The sequence below is a fragment of the Pseudophryne corroboree genome, chromosome 3 (genome assembly GCF_028390025.1).
Source record: "Pseudophryne corroboree isolate aPseCor3 chromosome 3, aPseCor3.hap2, whole genome shotgun sequence".
Lineage (NCBI taxonomy): Eukaryota > Metazoa > Chordata > Amphibia > Anura > Myobatrachidae > Pseudophryne > Pseudophryne corroboree.
Genome location: NC_086446.1, coordinates 381,187,045 through 381,203,386, shown reverse-complemented (window position 1 = coordinate 381,203,386; position 16,342 = coordinate 381,187,045). Strand labels below are relative to the sequence as shown.

Here is a 16,342-nt window from a genome sequence, read left to right as displayed (position 1 = left end):
ATCCCCCCCCCCCCCCCGCATCTTCCCACTGGCTTGTCGTTTGGCATCCTGGCTGACGGGATTCCGGCGCTGGGATGGTGAATCTACAATCCCTTCTGTGGCATGCTGGGGGCCGCCCATCGCAGGGCATAGCCACCCAGCATGCTAATTGGTGGGCCCAGCGATGTGATCGTAAAACAACTGTGATTGCATTGCTCATGCAGACATTAGGGATGCGTATGCAAGAGGGCTGCCGACATTTTTTACATCGAAGTGGCTATGTGTGATGTCATGCAGCCACCCTGAAAACGCAGCTGGCCCACCTCTGTTTAACGCACACTGCCTCCACAATTGTTCGTCGCCACCCTGCGAACGCCTATGCCTGTCACTTGCAGGGGTGCCTTGGATTGGTGGTCCAGGACCAATTTAAATTTTTTTTATGATCAGTGTAATAGGCAAAACCAGTGCTGGTGGCTGTCAATCATAAAATATGTGGACAAATAGAAACAGATCCTGTCCCTCACCACACAACTGACCCTAAGGATGACATATAAACACAATTTACTTAATTTAATATTTATTCTAAATCTCTCAATAAAAAAACTTTTGGCCTAGGGGTGCCGTGAAAAAAATTCTGATACTCTAGGGTGCAGTGACTCAAAATTTTTTGGGAACCACTGCCATAGTGGCTATCCTCCCCTGTCTCACAGAAACCTGGAATGTGAAATCCCAGAGGGAGCCTTACCTGACCTCAGTGTCCTCATTCAGCATCCCTGGCACTACAGAACAACCAGATCCTCTAACAAAGTGATGCAAAGTTAGTGAAGATCCCCAGCCTCCATCTTCCTCCCACTCCCTGCCAGGACTGTGCAGCAGTTACTGCTAATCAGTACAGGCAGTAGCTGAGGGCTGGGAAACTCAAGGTTAGAGCACACAGTGACACCAGCCTGCTCCTGCCTTAGCCCTGACCCTACATGGCTGTAACAGCCTGGTGTTGGAAATCAGAGCCCCCTGATAACAATGCTACCCCTGCAACTGGTATAGATGTGCGGGATTGTGCACCCTCATCTACTTACATCGCCATCTGTAATGGGACCAGCATCTGGAGAGGGAGGTAGGGAGGGAGGAAGAGAACCAGACTCTGCAATGACAGCAGGAAACACTGCTCAGTGCTGGAGCCACTGACCAATCAAATCTGCCTCACTGACAGGGGCGGGCTGTGTAGTAGGAAGCAGGCACACCCCTGTCAGTGAGGCAGATCTGCTGGTGCTTCTACTTCATGTTTTTTCCAATAGGCTTTTCCTGCCCTCTATTTGGCTCCGCCCCCCGCTCAGACCCTTTATCATTGTTAGTGGGAGGCAACGCTCTCAGCTGCCTCCCATCAGGGGCGGATCCAGAAGAAAATTATAGCGGGGGCACCATGGAAGGGGCAAGTACATTTGCGTGCAGCTTCGGTGCAGGGGGCAGCGTGCGAGGGGCAGGGGGCAGCGTGTGAGGGACAGGGTGTGAGGCAGGGTGCAGTGTGTGAGGAGCAGTTGGCCCACAGTAATAATGTCTCCCATTAGATGCCCCCCAGTAGTTTGCCCCAGTAGTAATGCCCCCAATAGATGACCCCCTCAGTAGTAATGCTTCCAGTAGATGCCCCCCAGTAGTAATGCCCCAGTAGATGCCACCAGTAATAATGTCCCCGTAGTTTGCCCCCGGTAGTAAAACCCCCAGTAGATGTCTCCAGTAATGTCCCCCAGTAGTAATGCCCCCAATAGATGGCCCCCAGTAGATGTCCCCCCCACAGTAGTAATGCCCCTTGTTGATTCCCCCCCCCCCCAGTAGTAAGGTCCCCGCGTAGTTTGCCCCCAGTAGATGCCCCCACTGCACTAAGGAAGAAAAAAAACATGATACTTGCCAAGCCCCGTTCCCGCTTCCAGACCGCTGCGGTCCTCCTCTCTTGGCGTCCGCTCCTCAGCACTATGAGAGAGACGTCATGACTGACGTCTCTCCCATAGCTCATGCCACACAGTGACAGCGCCGGAAGCCGGAGCTCCATACAGAGCTCCTGCCTCCGGCTCACGGTGAGGAGAGACGGGTGCCCGCTGGTAACACAATCACAGCGGCCGCCCGTCATCTCCCTGTGCGGCGCCGGGGGACAAATAGGGTTGGGGGCACAGCCCCAGCAAATTTGATTAGAAAATTGCAAAGAAGATAATTATGACCGTACACATACCTCCCAAGATGACCCTCTCCAGGAGGGACAGAATGTTCTGCTCCTTCATATAGTAAGAGAAAAATCCAGAAACAGAGCATTTTGTCCCTCCTGGAGAGGGTCATGTTGCGAGGTATGAGTACATATGTTATAAATATCTTCTTTGTATTAAATCATGACAGGGGAGGCACTGCCTCCCCTGACTGCACGTCCCTTAGATAGATGATACATTGGATACATCTGTGCATTTTTACAGAAACGTTCTTAGGATTACTCCAGTTTGTGTTCGGTACAGCATATTTCTTTGAAGGCTTTTATTCAGAATATAGTACAGAAGTTGAATAAAACATGAGCCCAACGCGTTTCATCCCAAAGGGACTTCTTCAGGGGTACATAATCAAGTGCTGCTAATAATTTTTATATATAATTTATATGATATATACTGTGTATGTGTGTGTATATATTAGAAATGTGCGGCAGGCACTTTTCGTGTTTTGGTTCTAATTCCTTGCTCGTGGGTTGGTTTTGGATTGGTTTTGCTAAAACCACCCTTTCGTGTTTTGGATCTGGATGATTTAAAAAAAAAAAAAAAACACATAAAAATGGCTAAAATAGCAGAATTGGGGGGTTATTTTTGATCCTACTGTATTATTAACCTCAATAACATTCATTTCCACTCATTTCCAGTCTATTCTGAACACCTTAAAATATTGTTTTCAGGCCAAAAGGTTGCACCGAGGTGGCTGTATGACTAAGTTAAGCGACACAAGTGTGCGGCACAAACATCTGGCCCATCTAGGAGTGGCACTGTAGTGGCAGACAGGAAGGCAGATATAAAAAAAGGCCCCAAACAGCACATCATGCAAATATGTAAAAGAGGTGCAATGAGGTGGCTGTATGACTAAGCTAAGTGACACAAACAATTGGCCCATCTAGGAGTGGCACTGCAGTGTCAGACAGGATGGCACTTTAAAAAACTAGTCCCCAAACAGCACATGATGCAAAGAAGAAAAAGAAGTGCACTGAGGTTGCTGTATGACTAAGCTAAGCAACACAACCACCTGGCCCATCTAGTAGTGGCATGCAGTGGCTGAATGTCGAAAGTGGCCTGCAATTTTTCAGTCCACTGACAGCATCCCCTGCACACCCCTGTAATTTTTTAAAAATTCTGAAATTGGTGGACTTGTATGGCAGTACCCCTGGACTAATACAGCAGTACCCCTGGACTTGTACGGCAGTGTCAGACAGGATGGCACTTTAAAAAACCATGCCCCAAACAGCACATGATGCAAAGATGAAAAAGAAGTGTACCAAGGTTGCTGTATGACTAAGCTAAGCGACACAAGTGTGCTGCACAAACACCTGGCCCATCCAGGGTTGGCATTGCAGTCCCACTGCACTGATGGCAGATACCAGACGCATTTCTAACACCAGTATAGTTGTTAAGGCCTCGGTAATCTGCTTTGCAACAGTGTGTGTGTGTGTGTATGTGTGTGTGTGTGTGTATGTATATATTTTTTTCCCCTGTAATTAAATGGAAGAAAAGGAGCGCTCCATAGTGCGTATCAGTTTTAAAATTGTAGTTGATTACAACTGACTTCGTCAGACGAGTGACGAAACCGGTAGGGGTGTGGCCTAGCAGGAGGATCTTTGTGCAGCCGAGAAGCACCTTTCACAGACGGTGAAGTCCGGTATTGATCTTGCACTTGTTATACTTACGGTGGTTTATACCGCCGCTTGTGGTACGTATTCTTACCTCATGTGTGTCGGATTGTTGTAATAAACTACAATTTTAAAACTGATACGCACTATGGAGCGCTCTTTTTCTTCCATTTAATTACAGAATTCATTACCAACTGTGGTTATTGGTGTCCAGTGGAGCTGCTGATTTAAAGAATCTTGGTGCTTAAGGGGATATATCTGAATCCATTTGAAAGCATGGACATTCTCCTTTTTTACAGCTTAAACTGGGACTTGTGGTTCCACAGTAAAACACTTGCAAAGAGGACTGGTATTTGCGCATAAACTGTTTTCTGTTTTTTTTTTAAATATATATATATATATATATATATATATATATATATATTTATTTATTTTATACACATCTATCACTGGACACATACGGCAGGATCACTGGACTTGAATTATAGGGCAGTGAGGTTCTGCATTTGCTAGGGCAGTGAGAGCTGCTGCAGCAGTGGGGGCAGAGGGTGGTGCTGCAGGACAGAAGTAACCCTGCTGCACAGCTACAGGCAGACAGTGAGACCTTATAAAGAGGGAGGGCGGAGCTCCAGCATGTGCTGGCTGTCAGTGTTTCCTGCTGTCGTCTCTGGCCTGCACTGTTCCCTACCTAGTCTCCAAGTCTGAGTCTGTGTGGGCCCCTCTGTTTCTCTTCCTCCTGCTCTGCGGCTGCAAGTACTGTGGCCCGCAAGAAGTTGGGGTGCATACCTACCAGCATTCATCCCGAGGAAAGAGGGACCAAAGCCGCGCGTGCGGTCCTGAAAAGGGGTGTGGCCTATGAGAAGTGACCTATAAGAAGGGGTGTGGCTTCACGGAGGACCCGCAATCGCGAACCATGCCCCCGTTTTCGTCAGTGAGGGGGGCATGCCCAGCGCTCCGTGAGCTGCTGGCATGCCTCGTGTCTGCACTGAACAGACTATTCACCGCTGCTCTGCTAAGCAGGGCAGCGAGTGACAGAGCCTCCCAACTGCCCCCCCACCGCGGGAGGTTTTTTTTTTTTTTTTTTTTTTTTGTGCACTGTTTTATCAGGGAGCCGCAAAAGTATTTGTACATAATTTTTTTTTTTTTAAATGACTACCGTTTTATATGAAGGGATGTAGCTGTTAGCACTGTGATAAGATCTACTGTGGTATTTCCTTCATTATTTTCCCATACATCATGAAAGGAACTAGCAGTCAGACTGGACAAGCTCTTTCTGAGAGGACTATAAATCAGTCTAAGAAGCTTTACACTTTTTCTGTTTTGGTTTAGTTTATTCTTCCAATTTTATTATTATTATTATTATTATTATTATTATTATTATTATTATTATTATTATTATTATTATTATTATTATTATTATTATTATTATTATATTTTATTTGTTAGTTATATGGCTCCACAAGGGTTTCACAGCGCCTAGCAGAGTACATAAACAAATTGGCAAAACAAGAAAACAACAGTACAAAAACAATGTAGGACAAGCACATGGTATATAAACAATGCTGCATCAAGGGACAGGACACTGAAATAATCAAAAGGATGGCATAAATCGAGGATTACATCCCGTTAAATGGGGTATGGAGTAGGAAATAGTCCAAGAAAGGGAAAAGCACATGAGGAGAGAGGGCCCTGCTTGTGAGAGCTTGTGCATATTCTACTAATGTCTATGGGGTGTATTTACAGGTATCCGGTCTCTAGGTCGACCACTATTGGTTGACAGGGTTTCTAGGTCGACAGGTCAAAAGGTCGACATGAGTTTTTCAAAATTCTTTTTTTTAATTACTTTTTCATACTTAACAATCCACGTGGACTACGATTGGGAATAGTAACCTGGGCCGAGCGCAGCAGCAGTGGAGCGAGGCACCTTGCCCGAAGCATGGCGAGTGAAGTGAGCCATGTGAGGGGACACAGTGCACTAATTGGGGTACCCGGTCACTGTACGGAGAAAACGACACCAACATTTCTTTAAAAAACTCATGTCGACCTTTTGACCTGTCGACCTAGTTGTGGTTGACCCTCCATACCACACCCGTATTTACATACCTCCCAACATCTGGACCCTCTAATGCAGGACTCCCTTGCGCGTCAGAGCCATGCACCCCCAAAGGGGTTTGTGGCCTGTGGAAAAGGGGTCTCTCTCTCTCTCTCTCTCTCTCTCTCTCTCTCTCTCTCTCTCTCTCTCTCTCTCTCTCTCTCTCTCTCTCTCTCTCTCTCTCTCTCTCTCTCTCTCTCTCTCTCTCTCTCTCTCTCTCTCTCGTACACATTCTCCTTGCCAGTACATACCTTTTTTGCATGGGCTGTCCCAGCAGCTGTTTTAATATAAATACATTAGAAGCTGTATTGTGATAAATGGCAAGACAGACAGACAAAGGTAAGTCCACTATACTAAATAGGACCCTGTGTCTTAAAAAATTTATTTAGTATACATTTCTTCAAACAAAACACATGATAAACCACTGCTCAATAGTGTATAAAAAAGAACTGTAACCCCTCAAACCGTTAAATTTTTTCTTTCTAAAGTGCCCCACCCTTATTAATTAAATTTCAACATCACTAATATAGCCTGTGTTTGCCTCTAAGGTGGAGGGCCAATAAGCCTGGGCTACTGTAGCTCATGGTGGTGGAAAATGGCCACACAAGCTGATCTGTTTTAAAACACTACTGATTGTGAGCCTGGTCTGTTCAGCATTTGTCTTGGTCCTCAATAAGGGATCCTGGGAAAAAAATACTGTAAGCACTAGGCCACTGCTGAACTGCACTAACATCCTACTGGTCCCTCTGGACATTATATACTGTATAACCATGAAATGACTATGAAAAAAATGATTTAAAAAATTCCTGTATTACACATCTAAGCAAAAGCGGATGTTGGACATCTGGTTATCTGATGCGATTTGGCCTAAAAGGCACATGGTTTAGAAGTTTGCAGACAACTGTAACAACTAGTTTGAGACTATAGCCTAAAAACTACAGCACGGTGGCACAGTGGTTGGCCTGCTGCCTCACAGCACTTGGGTATTAATCTTTGATTCCCCCCTATGCTCTATCTGTGTGGAGTTGACATGTTTTCCCTGTATTTTCTTTCTGGGTTTCCTCTGGCTATTCCGGTTTCTTATCACAATCCAAAAATATATTGGTAGGTTTAGTTATTGGGTTTTATTTTCTGGGATTTGTTTCTCCTACCTGCGAGCAGGAGAGATATAATCCTGTTAAGCTACGGTTTTCACCAGTTTATCGAGGATAATTGAATATCGGGGGGAAATCAATTAGCCACGAGAAAACAACATTGTGGCTAATTGAATCCCCCCCCCCCCTCCCTCATAGATTGCATACTCCACTTGGATAGGGAATGATGTGAATGACTAAATAGTTTAAATTAAATTCTGCCGAATGTGTACATTATATAAATAACTGTTAATAAAAGCACAAAATTCTAAGGGGCCTATTTATCACCATCCGCATCCAGGATGCGGATGACAGGTGATGAAATCGCCCAAACTCGCACTGCAATAATTGATTATATTGCAGGGATGTATCTCTTATCGCGTGCAGGGACAGAGCTTGCGGCCAAGCTCTGTCCCTGCGATAATACTCCGCACCATCATCGGGTTATTTTTCGGATAAAATACCCCGATGTCCTGCTGCGCATGTGCCGTCATCGCCGCTACCGCCGCCGCCCGGTCGACCCCCCCTCCTGTCGCAACTACCCCTGCGTGCCGCGAAACCTCCCAAAAAGATCAATATACTCGCCAGTCCAGGGAGCTGGTCTGCGCTGCTTATGCTGGGCAGCCCGGCGCCGGATCCTGTGCGCTGTGGTGACCCCAGTGCTGTAAAGTGCGCTGCCACTTTGTAGTGTCACTTTACTGCACCGGGGTCACATTGCAGCACATGGGGGATCTGGCGCTCGGCAGCGCTCGCCGGAGCAGCAGACACCGGCTCCCTGGACATTTGAGAATGGTTTTTGTACTCCCCCTTTTTTTTTTTTTTTTTTTTTTTTTACTTTTTACACTGTGATCAGCTTGTGTGTCCATTGAAAACTGCTCCAAATGCCCTTCAATACATTCAGGTGATACTAAAATAATGTGAAAAAGGGTATGAAAACACCCTTTTTCACATTATTTTAGTAAAAACAATGTTGATGAATAGACCCCTAAGGGAAATATGAAATGGGATGTGGCCAAATTTACCTAAAAAAAAAAAAAAAAAAAAAAATATATATATATATATATATATATATATTTAGGTGGGAGACTTGTCTACATGTTACTACTTAAACAGTCACTCTGTACTAAGGGGGTCATTCCGACCCGATCGCACGCTGCACTTTTTTGCAGCCGTGCAATTGGATCGGAACTGCACATGCGCTGCGGCCGCAATGCGCAGGCGCATCATTACAGGCGATGGCCGTCGCTGGGCAACGACAAGAACTACGAAGAAAGACTTCGTAGCAGCAAACGCTAGAAGATTGACAGGCAGAAGGCGGATCCGGGCGTCAACTGACCGTTTTTGGGGAGTGGTGAGTCCAACGCAGGCGTGTCGAGGCGTTTGGAGGGCGGATGTATGACGTCAATTCCGGGACGTGGCAGGCTGAAGTGATTGTAGTGGGTACGTAAGTCCAGACCTACTCCTGAACTGCACAAAATGTTTTTGCATAGCTCAGCTGCACAAGCGAACGCAGCCTTGCTATGCAAAAATGCACTCCCCCATAGGTGGCGTGCTACCGTGCGATCAACTTGGAATGAGGGCCTAAGTCAGGATCTAAAAGATGGCTGCAGTCACATGGTGCAGCTGTACATCAGATTGGAGAATAGACCTTCCCAGATCCTAGTGCACACAGTGTGAATGTACAGTGTTTTCTAACATTAACCACATCAAATAACACAACCCTTACACAGACTTTTGTCTAATAGTTACTGTGCCAAAATGGGATTATGCCTTTATATAGGATTCAGTATGGGTTCCTGGCGGTCAGGAGACCGACAGCCGGAACCCAAGCAGCGAGTCCGCTTGCCACCCTCTGGTCCGGTGGCGGGCTTTGCTCGCCACACTATTCTATTCCCCCTCAGGTGGCACCATGGACCACCACCCAAGGGGGAATACCGGCCTTCTGTTGGGATTCCGGCCGCCGGCATATACACGCCTGTTGGTATTCTGGCGTTGGGATCCTGAACGCCGGGATCCTGACAGGCGGTACATTGACTGCATCCCTTTATATACACATACCTGCTATAATAACTAGAGATGTGCACCGGCTCACATTTGCTGGTTTAGGTTCTAATTTCGTCAGAGGGTTTTGGTTTTGCCAAAACCGGCTCACTGTTTAAATTTGGATCTAAAAATATAAAGATCTAAAAACAGCTAAAATCATGTTATCTTATTTTTGCGATCCGAACTGAATCCAAAACCCTAAATTCGGATTTAAAATCCAAATTCCAAACTGTGGGAATACCTGAATTGGGGCTCTGTTCTTCTCTGGAGATACAGACCGGGTTTTGGTTCCGTTCAGATGCACAAAATTCAGGTGGGTTCGGATTTTTGGAGAACCATACCTCACATCTCTAATAATAACATACAACAGCCATATATATTCAATAGTGCATATATGTCTATGTACCTAGAGATAATAGTTTCTCATCCTCTGTTCCAGAAAAAGAAGAGTGGGAACATGGCACCATGAATTGTGTTATTGCAGCCCCGCCTATCACCACATAATACTGCAATTTACAGCTTTGCAGGTGGACAGACGGGTGTTATTTCGATTCAGTGAACCATGTCATCACATTCCGAAAGTGGTAGGGTTGTTTATTATACAAGGAGAACTCTCCCCTCCAAAAATAAATAAATAATAATTCAAAAGTCTCCCTAAAATTGTGGGAGAGTATGCAAATAAGGTTATAAATCTTAAATTATACACCTAAAATATTATACAAGTATATGCAGTTTTAATATATCTATTATCATACTAATCATTAGAATGGTAGCAATAAGAAATAAAATGCTACAATTGGCTACTACAGAAACCGATTCATCTTTTCTGTAGTGTTACTTTTCTCACTGTTTTATTATTATTCATTCTTAACATTAAGCTATTCCTTATCTATGCATTTCTCTGTCTACTTTCTCTTGCATTAGCCATGTAATTATAATCACAGTTGCTAAAGGCTATACTTATGCAGTGGTTAATGTGTTTCTTCTTTAGAGTTAATATGTATTTCAGTCAAGCAATTGTGAAAGTTGAGGAGCTGTATATTAAATACCAGTTTATAACACCTCAGGCAGTAGTTAATATGTACTTGTTAGAGTTAGTGTGTGATATCAGTCAAGCAATAGTTAATATTTGAGTTGAGGAACTACATAGATTAAACACTATTTAGGTAGTGTTACTAGTGACAGATAAATATTTCGGCCCTGTGGATACTGTTCCAGGGTTTTCCAGGTGTACTTTATTTGTGTATTAAAGTAAATTAAGCTTCTTTTCAGTTTTGCAGGGACCCAGGATGCTATATGGGATCCGGTCTGAATATCGACACTGTCTAGGTCGACAATGTTTAGGTCGACCACTATAAGTCGACAGTCACTAGGTCGGCAGGGTTTCTAGGCCGACATGTGCTAGGTCGACGGGTCAAAGGGTCGACATGAGTTTTTAGATTTTTTTTTTTTTCTTTTTTTGGAACTTTTTCATACTTAACGATCCATGTGGACTACGATTGGAACGGTAATCTGTGCCGAGGGAAGCGAGGCACCTTGCCCGAAACATGGCGAGTGGACACGGTGCACTAATTCGGCTTCCCGGTCACTGTACGCAGAAAACGACACAACCCCCCCAAAAAAAACTCATGTCGACCTTTTGACCTGTTGACCTAGCACATGTTGACCTGGAAACCCTGTCAACCTTCCAGCCCTGTCGACCTATAGTGGTCGACCTAAACATTGTCGACCTAGACACTGTCGATTTGATGATCCACACCTATATACAGTATGATAAATGTTGTAGGTATTTTCTGTAGTGTAGGGGACCCAGGATCCTATGCCTATAAATGTCTGCAGTGTAAGTATTTCCTATTTTATGTAGGTGAGCTGCTTGTTTCCAAGGGTGGAGGCAGTGGCAGAATGTGTTGGACTTGGCTTTCTATGATCCAGGCCACTCTGCAGCTGGATCTGTGCAAAGAGGTCATCACATACCTATGGCTGCACAGTACGATAGCCACTGTGTACTGCTAGCAATGCCCATTATCTGTCATTTCTAAAACATTTTAAGCCATTGATTGTACAGTGGTGTGCCTGCACAGAAGGAACAGCTGGCTTGCACATACGCAAAGGTGCAGTGACATTTGGTTAGTGTTTCATCTTGTGGTGTATTACATCTCCAGACACTAGGAGAACACACATTGAAAAGAAGCATGTGATGATGGCAACCATCGCAAAGCTATCACATTGGATCAGAAACTTGTATTGTTGTAAATCATTAGTTTCCAGTGGTCCTCTCTAGTACATTCAGATGTAAGTTGGCCTATAGAATGAAATTCACCTTTAGCTCTGTGCACTACACTGAATATGAGGAGTAGTGCAAAGGCTGTAGGATTTTCTGTATGAGAATCGCTAAAGGACACTCTTCTATTGACCATACCTGGGATGTCCTCATTGCAGGGGGACTGGTGTGTTATTGCCCATTGCATACATTAACCCTGCACAGTGTTCTACATGCAGGGCCGGTTGTAGGCCTTGTGGCGCCCAGGGCGAATGTTTCCTGTGGTGCCCCACCAGATAAAATAGAGTTGGCGTACGCCCAAAAATAGGGGCGTGGCTTCTTCATAGGAAAGGGGCTTGGCCATAGTTGTGCCCCCTGTAGTTGTGACCCCTGTAGATTTGCCCCCCTGTAGCTGTGACCCCTGTAGCTGTGTCCCAGTAGCACTGCTTACAAACACACAATACTTACCAGCCCCGCTCCTGATTCCCGACCGCTGCTATGCTGCCCTCTGTCTCTGGCCGCTGGCTCCTCTCTATGGAAGAGACGTCATGACGTCTCTCCTATAGCAACGCCGCACAGACACTAGAGGTCAATTATGACCATGGCGCGTGCTGTAGGTGGGGAGAGGGGGTTAGTAGCGGCTCTTGCCGCGGTGGCGGCGCCCTCAAGACAGCGGCGACCCAGGAAAAAAAAGCCTGCTTGCCTGTGGCAAGAGCCGCTACTGTCTACATGTTATCCCCCCTCAACCCTAAATAAATATCCCCCCCCCTCCCCAATCAACCCTAAATAAGACACCTCCATGTGGCTAGATATGGAACAACAGTTCTTCGTAATGCCACAATTACTGGAAAGTCACAGGCTGATGTTAGTATATTGATAATGGTTCAGAAGCTGGCATCCTCTACTACATGGGACTTCAACCTGTGACCCACCAGCTGCTGTGGAACTACACATCCCAGCATGCCCTGCCACAGTTTTGCTATAAAAGCATGCTATAACTGAGGCAGGGCATGCTTGCATGTCTAGTTCCACAACAGCTGGAGGGCCGCAGGTTGAGGACCCATGCTCTGCTACCTATAAGGTGCATATTATGTCCCCATTTTCCCTAATACCTTCTAATACTCTGCCCATAGCACAGATGTTAATGTAAGAATAGACAATCTGTGTAATATTCTCCATTGGGAATAAAGCTACTGATTAGCTCAGCCTAGTTCTTTGCCTCTGTGTTTCACTGATTGGTGGTGAGAGAGTTTCAGTCATTGTGCCCACATAACTAGCTCCTCTGAGAGTTGTAGGCAGACTCTGGGTGTGTAGTAACACTCCAGTGAGATCTGGCAAGAGATATACACACACTCTCTCCCTTTGAATGAGCTCGGTGAGATAAACAGACTGGAGACATCCTTAAGATGAGTTACACATCCACAATGAGGATTCAGCTGGGGAAACATTTATTGAATGGTGAATCAGGGGCTGAGTCCAAAGGTCCAGAAAGTGACAGCAGAGGACTGCAGCTCATGGGTATGTACAGAGTGCACGGTTTTTGTTTAGTTTAAGAATTAATGGATACGGATGCAGAGCATTTTGGTAAAGTCAGAATACTTCACATATGTTACAAAAGGAGTGTGGAGGGAGACCTGGTTCTATTTCCATTTAGGAATATACCCATACTTCTAATGTAAATGCTAAAACTGAAAAAAATACATAAATCCTGAAATGTTTATTGCTGTGCAGTACACCCGAATAGTTTGGGCTCTACAAACATTCTTGCTATAAAAAAAATTAGGACTTTAAAAGCCACCAAATAGCTCCCTGACAATCTAATAGCATGAGTCCTATACAGATCACAGAATGCCAAGGTGACTTCTAATGTCCTGTTAGTTTACATTAAGAGGAAACTTTAATTACTTATACACTAGTTTTAATTTGTAAGTAGCTTGTATGAAGTGACTGTCATATGCAAGACAGTGTGTTCTTTTTTTTGTTTATCTTCAGTTATTGTACGCACACACATACGCGCGCACGCACACACGCACACACACACACATATATATATATATATATATATCAAAGGTGCCAATAGCTGCTATCTAGATAACAAGGCTGGTATATTTTTAAATAAAAAGTTCAACAACACTTCCTCTATTCAGGGGGCTGCTAGAAAGGTCCTCTCGTGTGGACTCTATTTCAAAAGTCCAATTAGATAAAATATACAGAATGGTAGAACCCAGCGCCTTCTGTGTTGTGCAAACTCCAAGTGGAAATTAAATAATATGCGGACCGCATCCCATGTAAATATCAAGCGTGTAGTTTATATCGTATTGCTCCTGATGCTGGTTTTCAAGCTTTCCCACTGACTCCGTGGACGGTCCGTATGAAAATCAGAAGAATACCACAGAATAGTGTAATATTGCCAGCATATATGAAGGTGTGCATAGATTAATTTCGGGTGTGATTAGTGGTTGTGCCTTTAAATAAATGGTGCACCCAGTGTCACAATTGAATGACCGTGAAAAAGTGCCCACCGCCTAAGGTAGTATAAAAAAAAGTACCCTCAGGACTTGCAAAACTTGCATGTAGAGGTGTCTTTAAAGGTTCTTCTTCTGAGGTTCATGTTGGGGACCCTTAGAGATAAAATAGAGTCTCCCGGAGACGGGAAGAAGAGCCCATAGTGTAGTATCTTTGAAAGTTTAATACGAACAAAAACATATAAAACACATATAAAACATAAGGATTGGACCCGTACAATATAAAAAATTATAAAAGCTTATCTGTAATCCTTTCAGAGGAGTGGATCATCTAGCCAATGCGTTTCGTCCTTTTGATAATTTTCTAGGACTTCATCAATAGTGGGTGTCCAATGGAGCAATTCAGTTGTTGCTTCATTCAGGCACAAGTGCCACCTTGGGTCCTGAGGTGATGAGCAGAAATGTGCAAAGACTCTGGTCTGGGTGCCCTAGCCAGCAGTTTAGCTATACGCAGCTATACCAGGTCTAATTGGGAGCGACAAGCGCGATATTGGATGTTCTGAACAATTTAATTGCTCCGTTAATTAATGCTGTGTAAAAGCACGATTCAGTTGCCCTCTGTTTGTCAGGGAGGGCAGAAAGGTGTGATGTATTTAACTGTGGTTCTTATACCGTAAAAAAAACAACTCCTCCTATTTCATTACACATTTAAACTGCAGCCCCATTACATAAACCACACCTGCAGTTTTTTTTTGCCATGTCCATTTTGCCATTGCCGTGTGCCGGTAGAAAATCTGGGACCATTTGATTGCATTTGACCCGCAGGCAAAAAGTTGCCAGTCGGCTCCTGGCTGGGGCATGTTTAGATGGTGTGATCGATGGTGGCATATTACAGTATCTGCAGACGCTCAAAGTGGGTGGTCAGTCCTTGCATATTCATATGCACAGGTGTACACCAGGGAAGGGAATTGTACAGCAATTTGCATAAAGTCTGTGTCCACCCATGACAAAGTAGAGATTGCCCTTACTGAAATCCTTACACACAAAAATGTTCTTGCTTTGTTCATCCACCAAGAAAAGCATAAAATGCATGTGGTATTCCTGCAGCTGTCTCACGTGTTTGGCCATTTGGTGACGCAATGACGCAATCTTCATTTCTGCATTTGATAACGGGCATTAATAACAATGCGAATAGTTTATTCACTTTTTAAGGTCCTACAGTATTGCAACTTTGACACAAAGTCCCTTAGTTTCAGCACATGATTTTCAGGCCAAAATCTGCAACAACTGCACTGGCACAATGTTTGTGTATGTGTGTGTTCCTTGCCAAATGTGGTGTTCGTGCTGGGTTTGTTTTTGTTTTTTTGTTCTTGTTTATGTGCAAGATGTGTTCAGGAAGAAACAGAAGTGAACAGATTCCTTTCTACAGTACTTCATTAGCTACTACCCTCCCCCATACAAATGACACCCTGCACAGACGCTGCATGTAGTGAGTTTAAAAAAAAAGTCTACACGTACTTACTGAAATTGCAGGTTTTTGTGATGTAAACCCTGAAATCAAGGTGTCCTTTTCTACTTTCATACACCTTTTAATGTGAACTTGTAGCTAACTGAAAAACATAGACCAAGTTTAGTAAAAAATAATATATGAAAAGTAAAAAATAACAACAATATCTTGGTTGTGTGCACTCCCCTACACACAGTGACGTAGCATCAGTCCCTGCAGTGGCTTGGGGCACCGGCGATGATTCTCCGGCCAGTGTGTATGCATTTTGCAAAATATCCCTCCAATAGTGGAAGCTGCCTAAGAGGAGATGGAGCATGAAGCCTATGCTAACGAGCATAAAACCCAGAGCATGAAACCCCTGACAATGTGCAGGTCATTTAAAAGTATTTAGAAGCCTTACTGTGGGGCATTATTGTGTGTGAGGCGTAAAATGGTGTCAGGCTTATAACTGTGGTGTGTCATATTGTGAAAAAGAGGGGGGTTGTTCAGCACTTGTGGGGTTTTTTAGAACAAGACTTAAACCAGGTATATGTCTGTAACCGACTATAAACAATGTAGCACAATGTGTTGGTATCAGGTCGGTGGTGCTCCCAGAGTCAGTAGAATTTTTATGGTGACACCACTGTTAGACATTTAAACAGTAGGGAATCTATAACCAACTAGGCAACAAATCATTCATTTCTTAATACACAATACAGTGCCAAGATTACCATACGGGATACCACTTTAGGGGTACGAAGCCGTTTAGATATTTGCTGTATAAATATGCAAAGCTACTCCTGTTATTATAAACGATTCTACAAACAATTCTTCACCTAGGCAGTATTTACTGTTTATTGTTGTTCTCTTATCACTATTTGTCACACTATATTTTACATAACCTTTAACAAAAGTTACATTTTATAGTCTATTAATTTTTTATGTTAAGAGTGCCCTGGCACAGTCTTTCTTTTTTCTTTCGTTTTTTCGTGTGTCATATTGTGTAATGGGCATTACGGTGT

General features: G+C 44.1%; 1 protein-coding gene across 3 annotated transcripts in view; it reads left to right on the top strand.

Moving 5' to 3' along the window:
* Nucleotides 1-12,695: 12,695 nt before the first annotated feature.
* LOC135055661 (myosin light chain kinase, smooth muscle-like) overlaps nucleotides 12,696-16,342 on the top strand; it is a 166,807-nt gene continuing 163,160 nt past the window's right edge. The window contains exon 1 of one of the 3 annotated variants that reach the window (XM_063959992.1): nucleotides 12,696-12,887. In XM_063959992.1, the coding sequence (XP_063816062.1) occupies nucleotides 12,776-12,887 (112 nt within the window). In that variant the 5' untranslated portion in view covers nucleotides 12,696-12,775. The remainder of the gene's footprint in view (nucleotides 12,888-16,342) is intronic. The other 2 variants (XM_063959990.1, XM_063959991.1) reach the window with 2 other exon arrangements.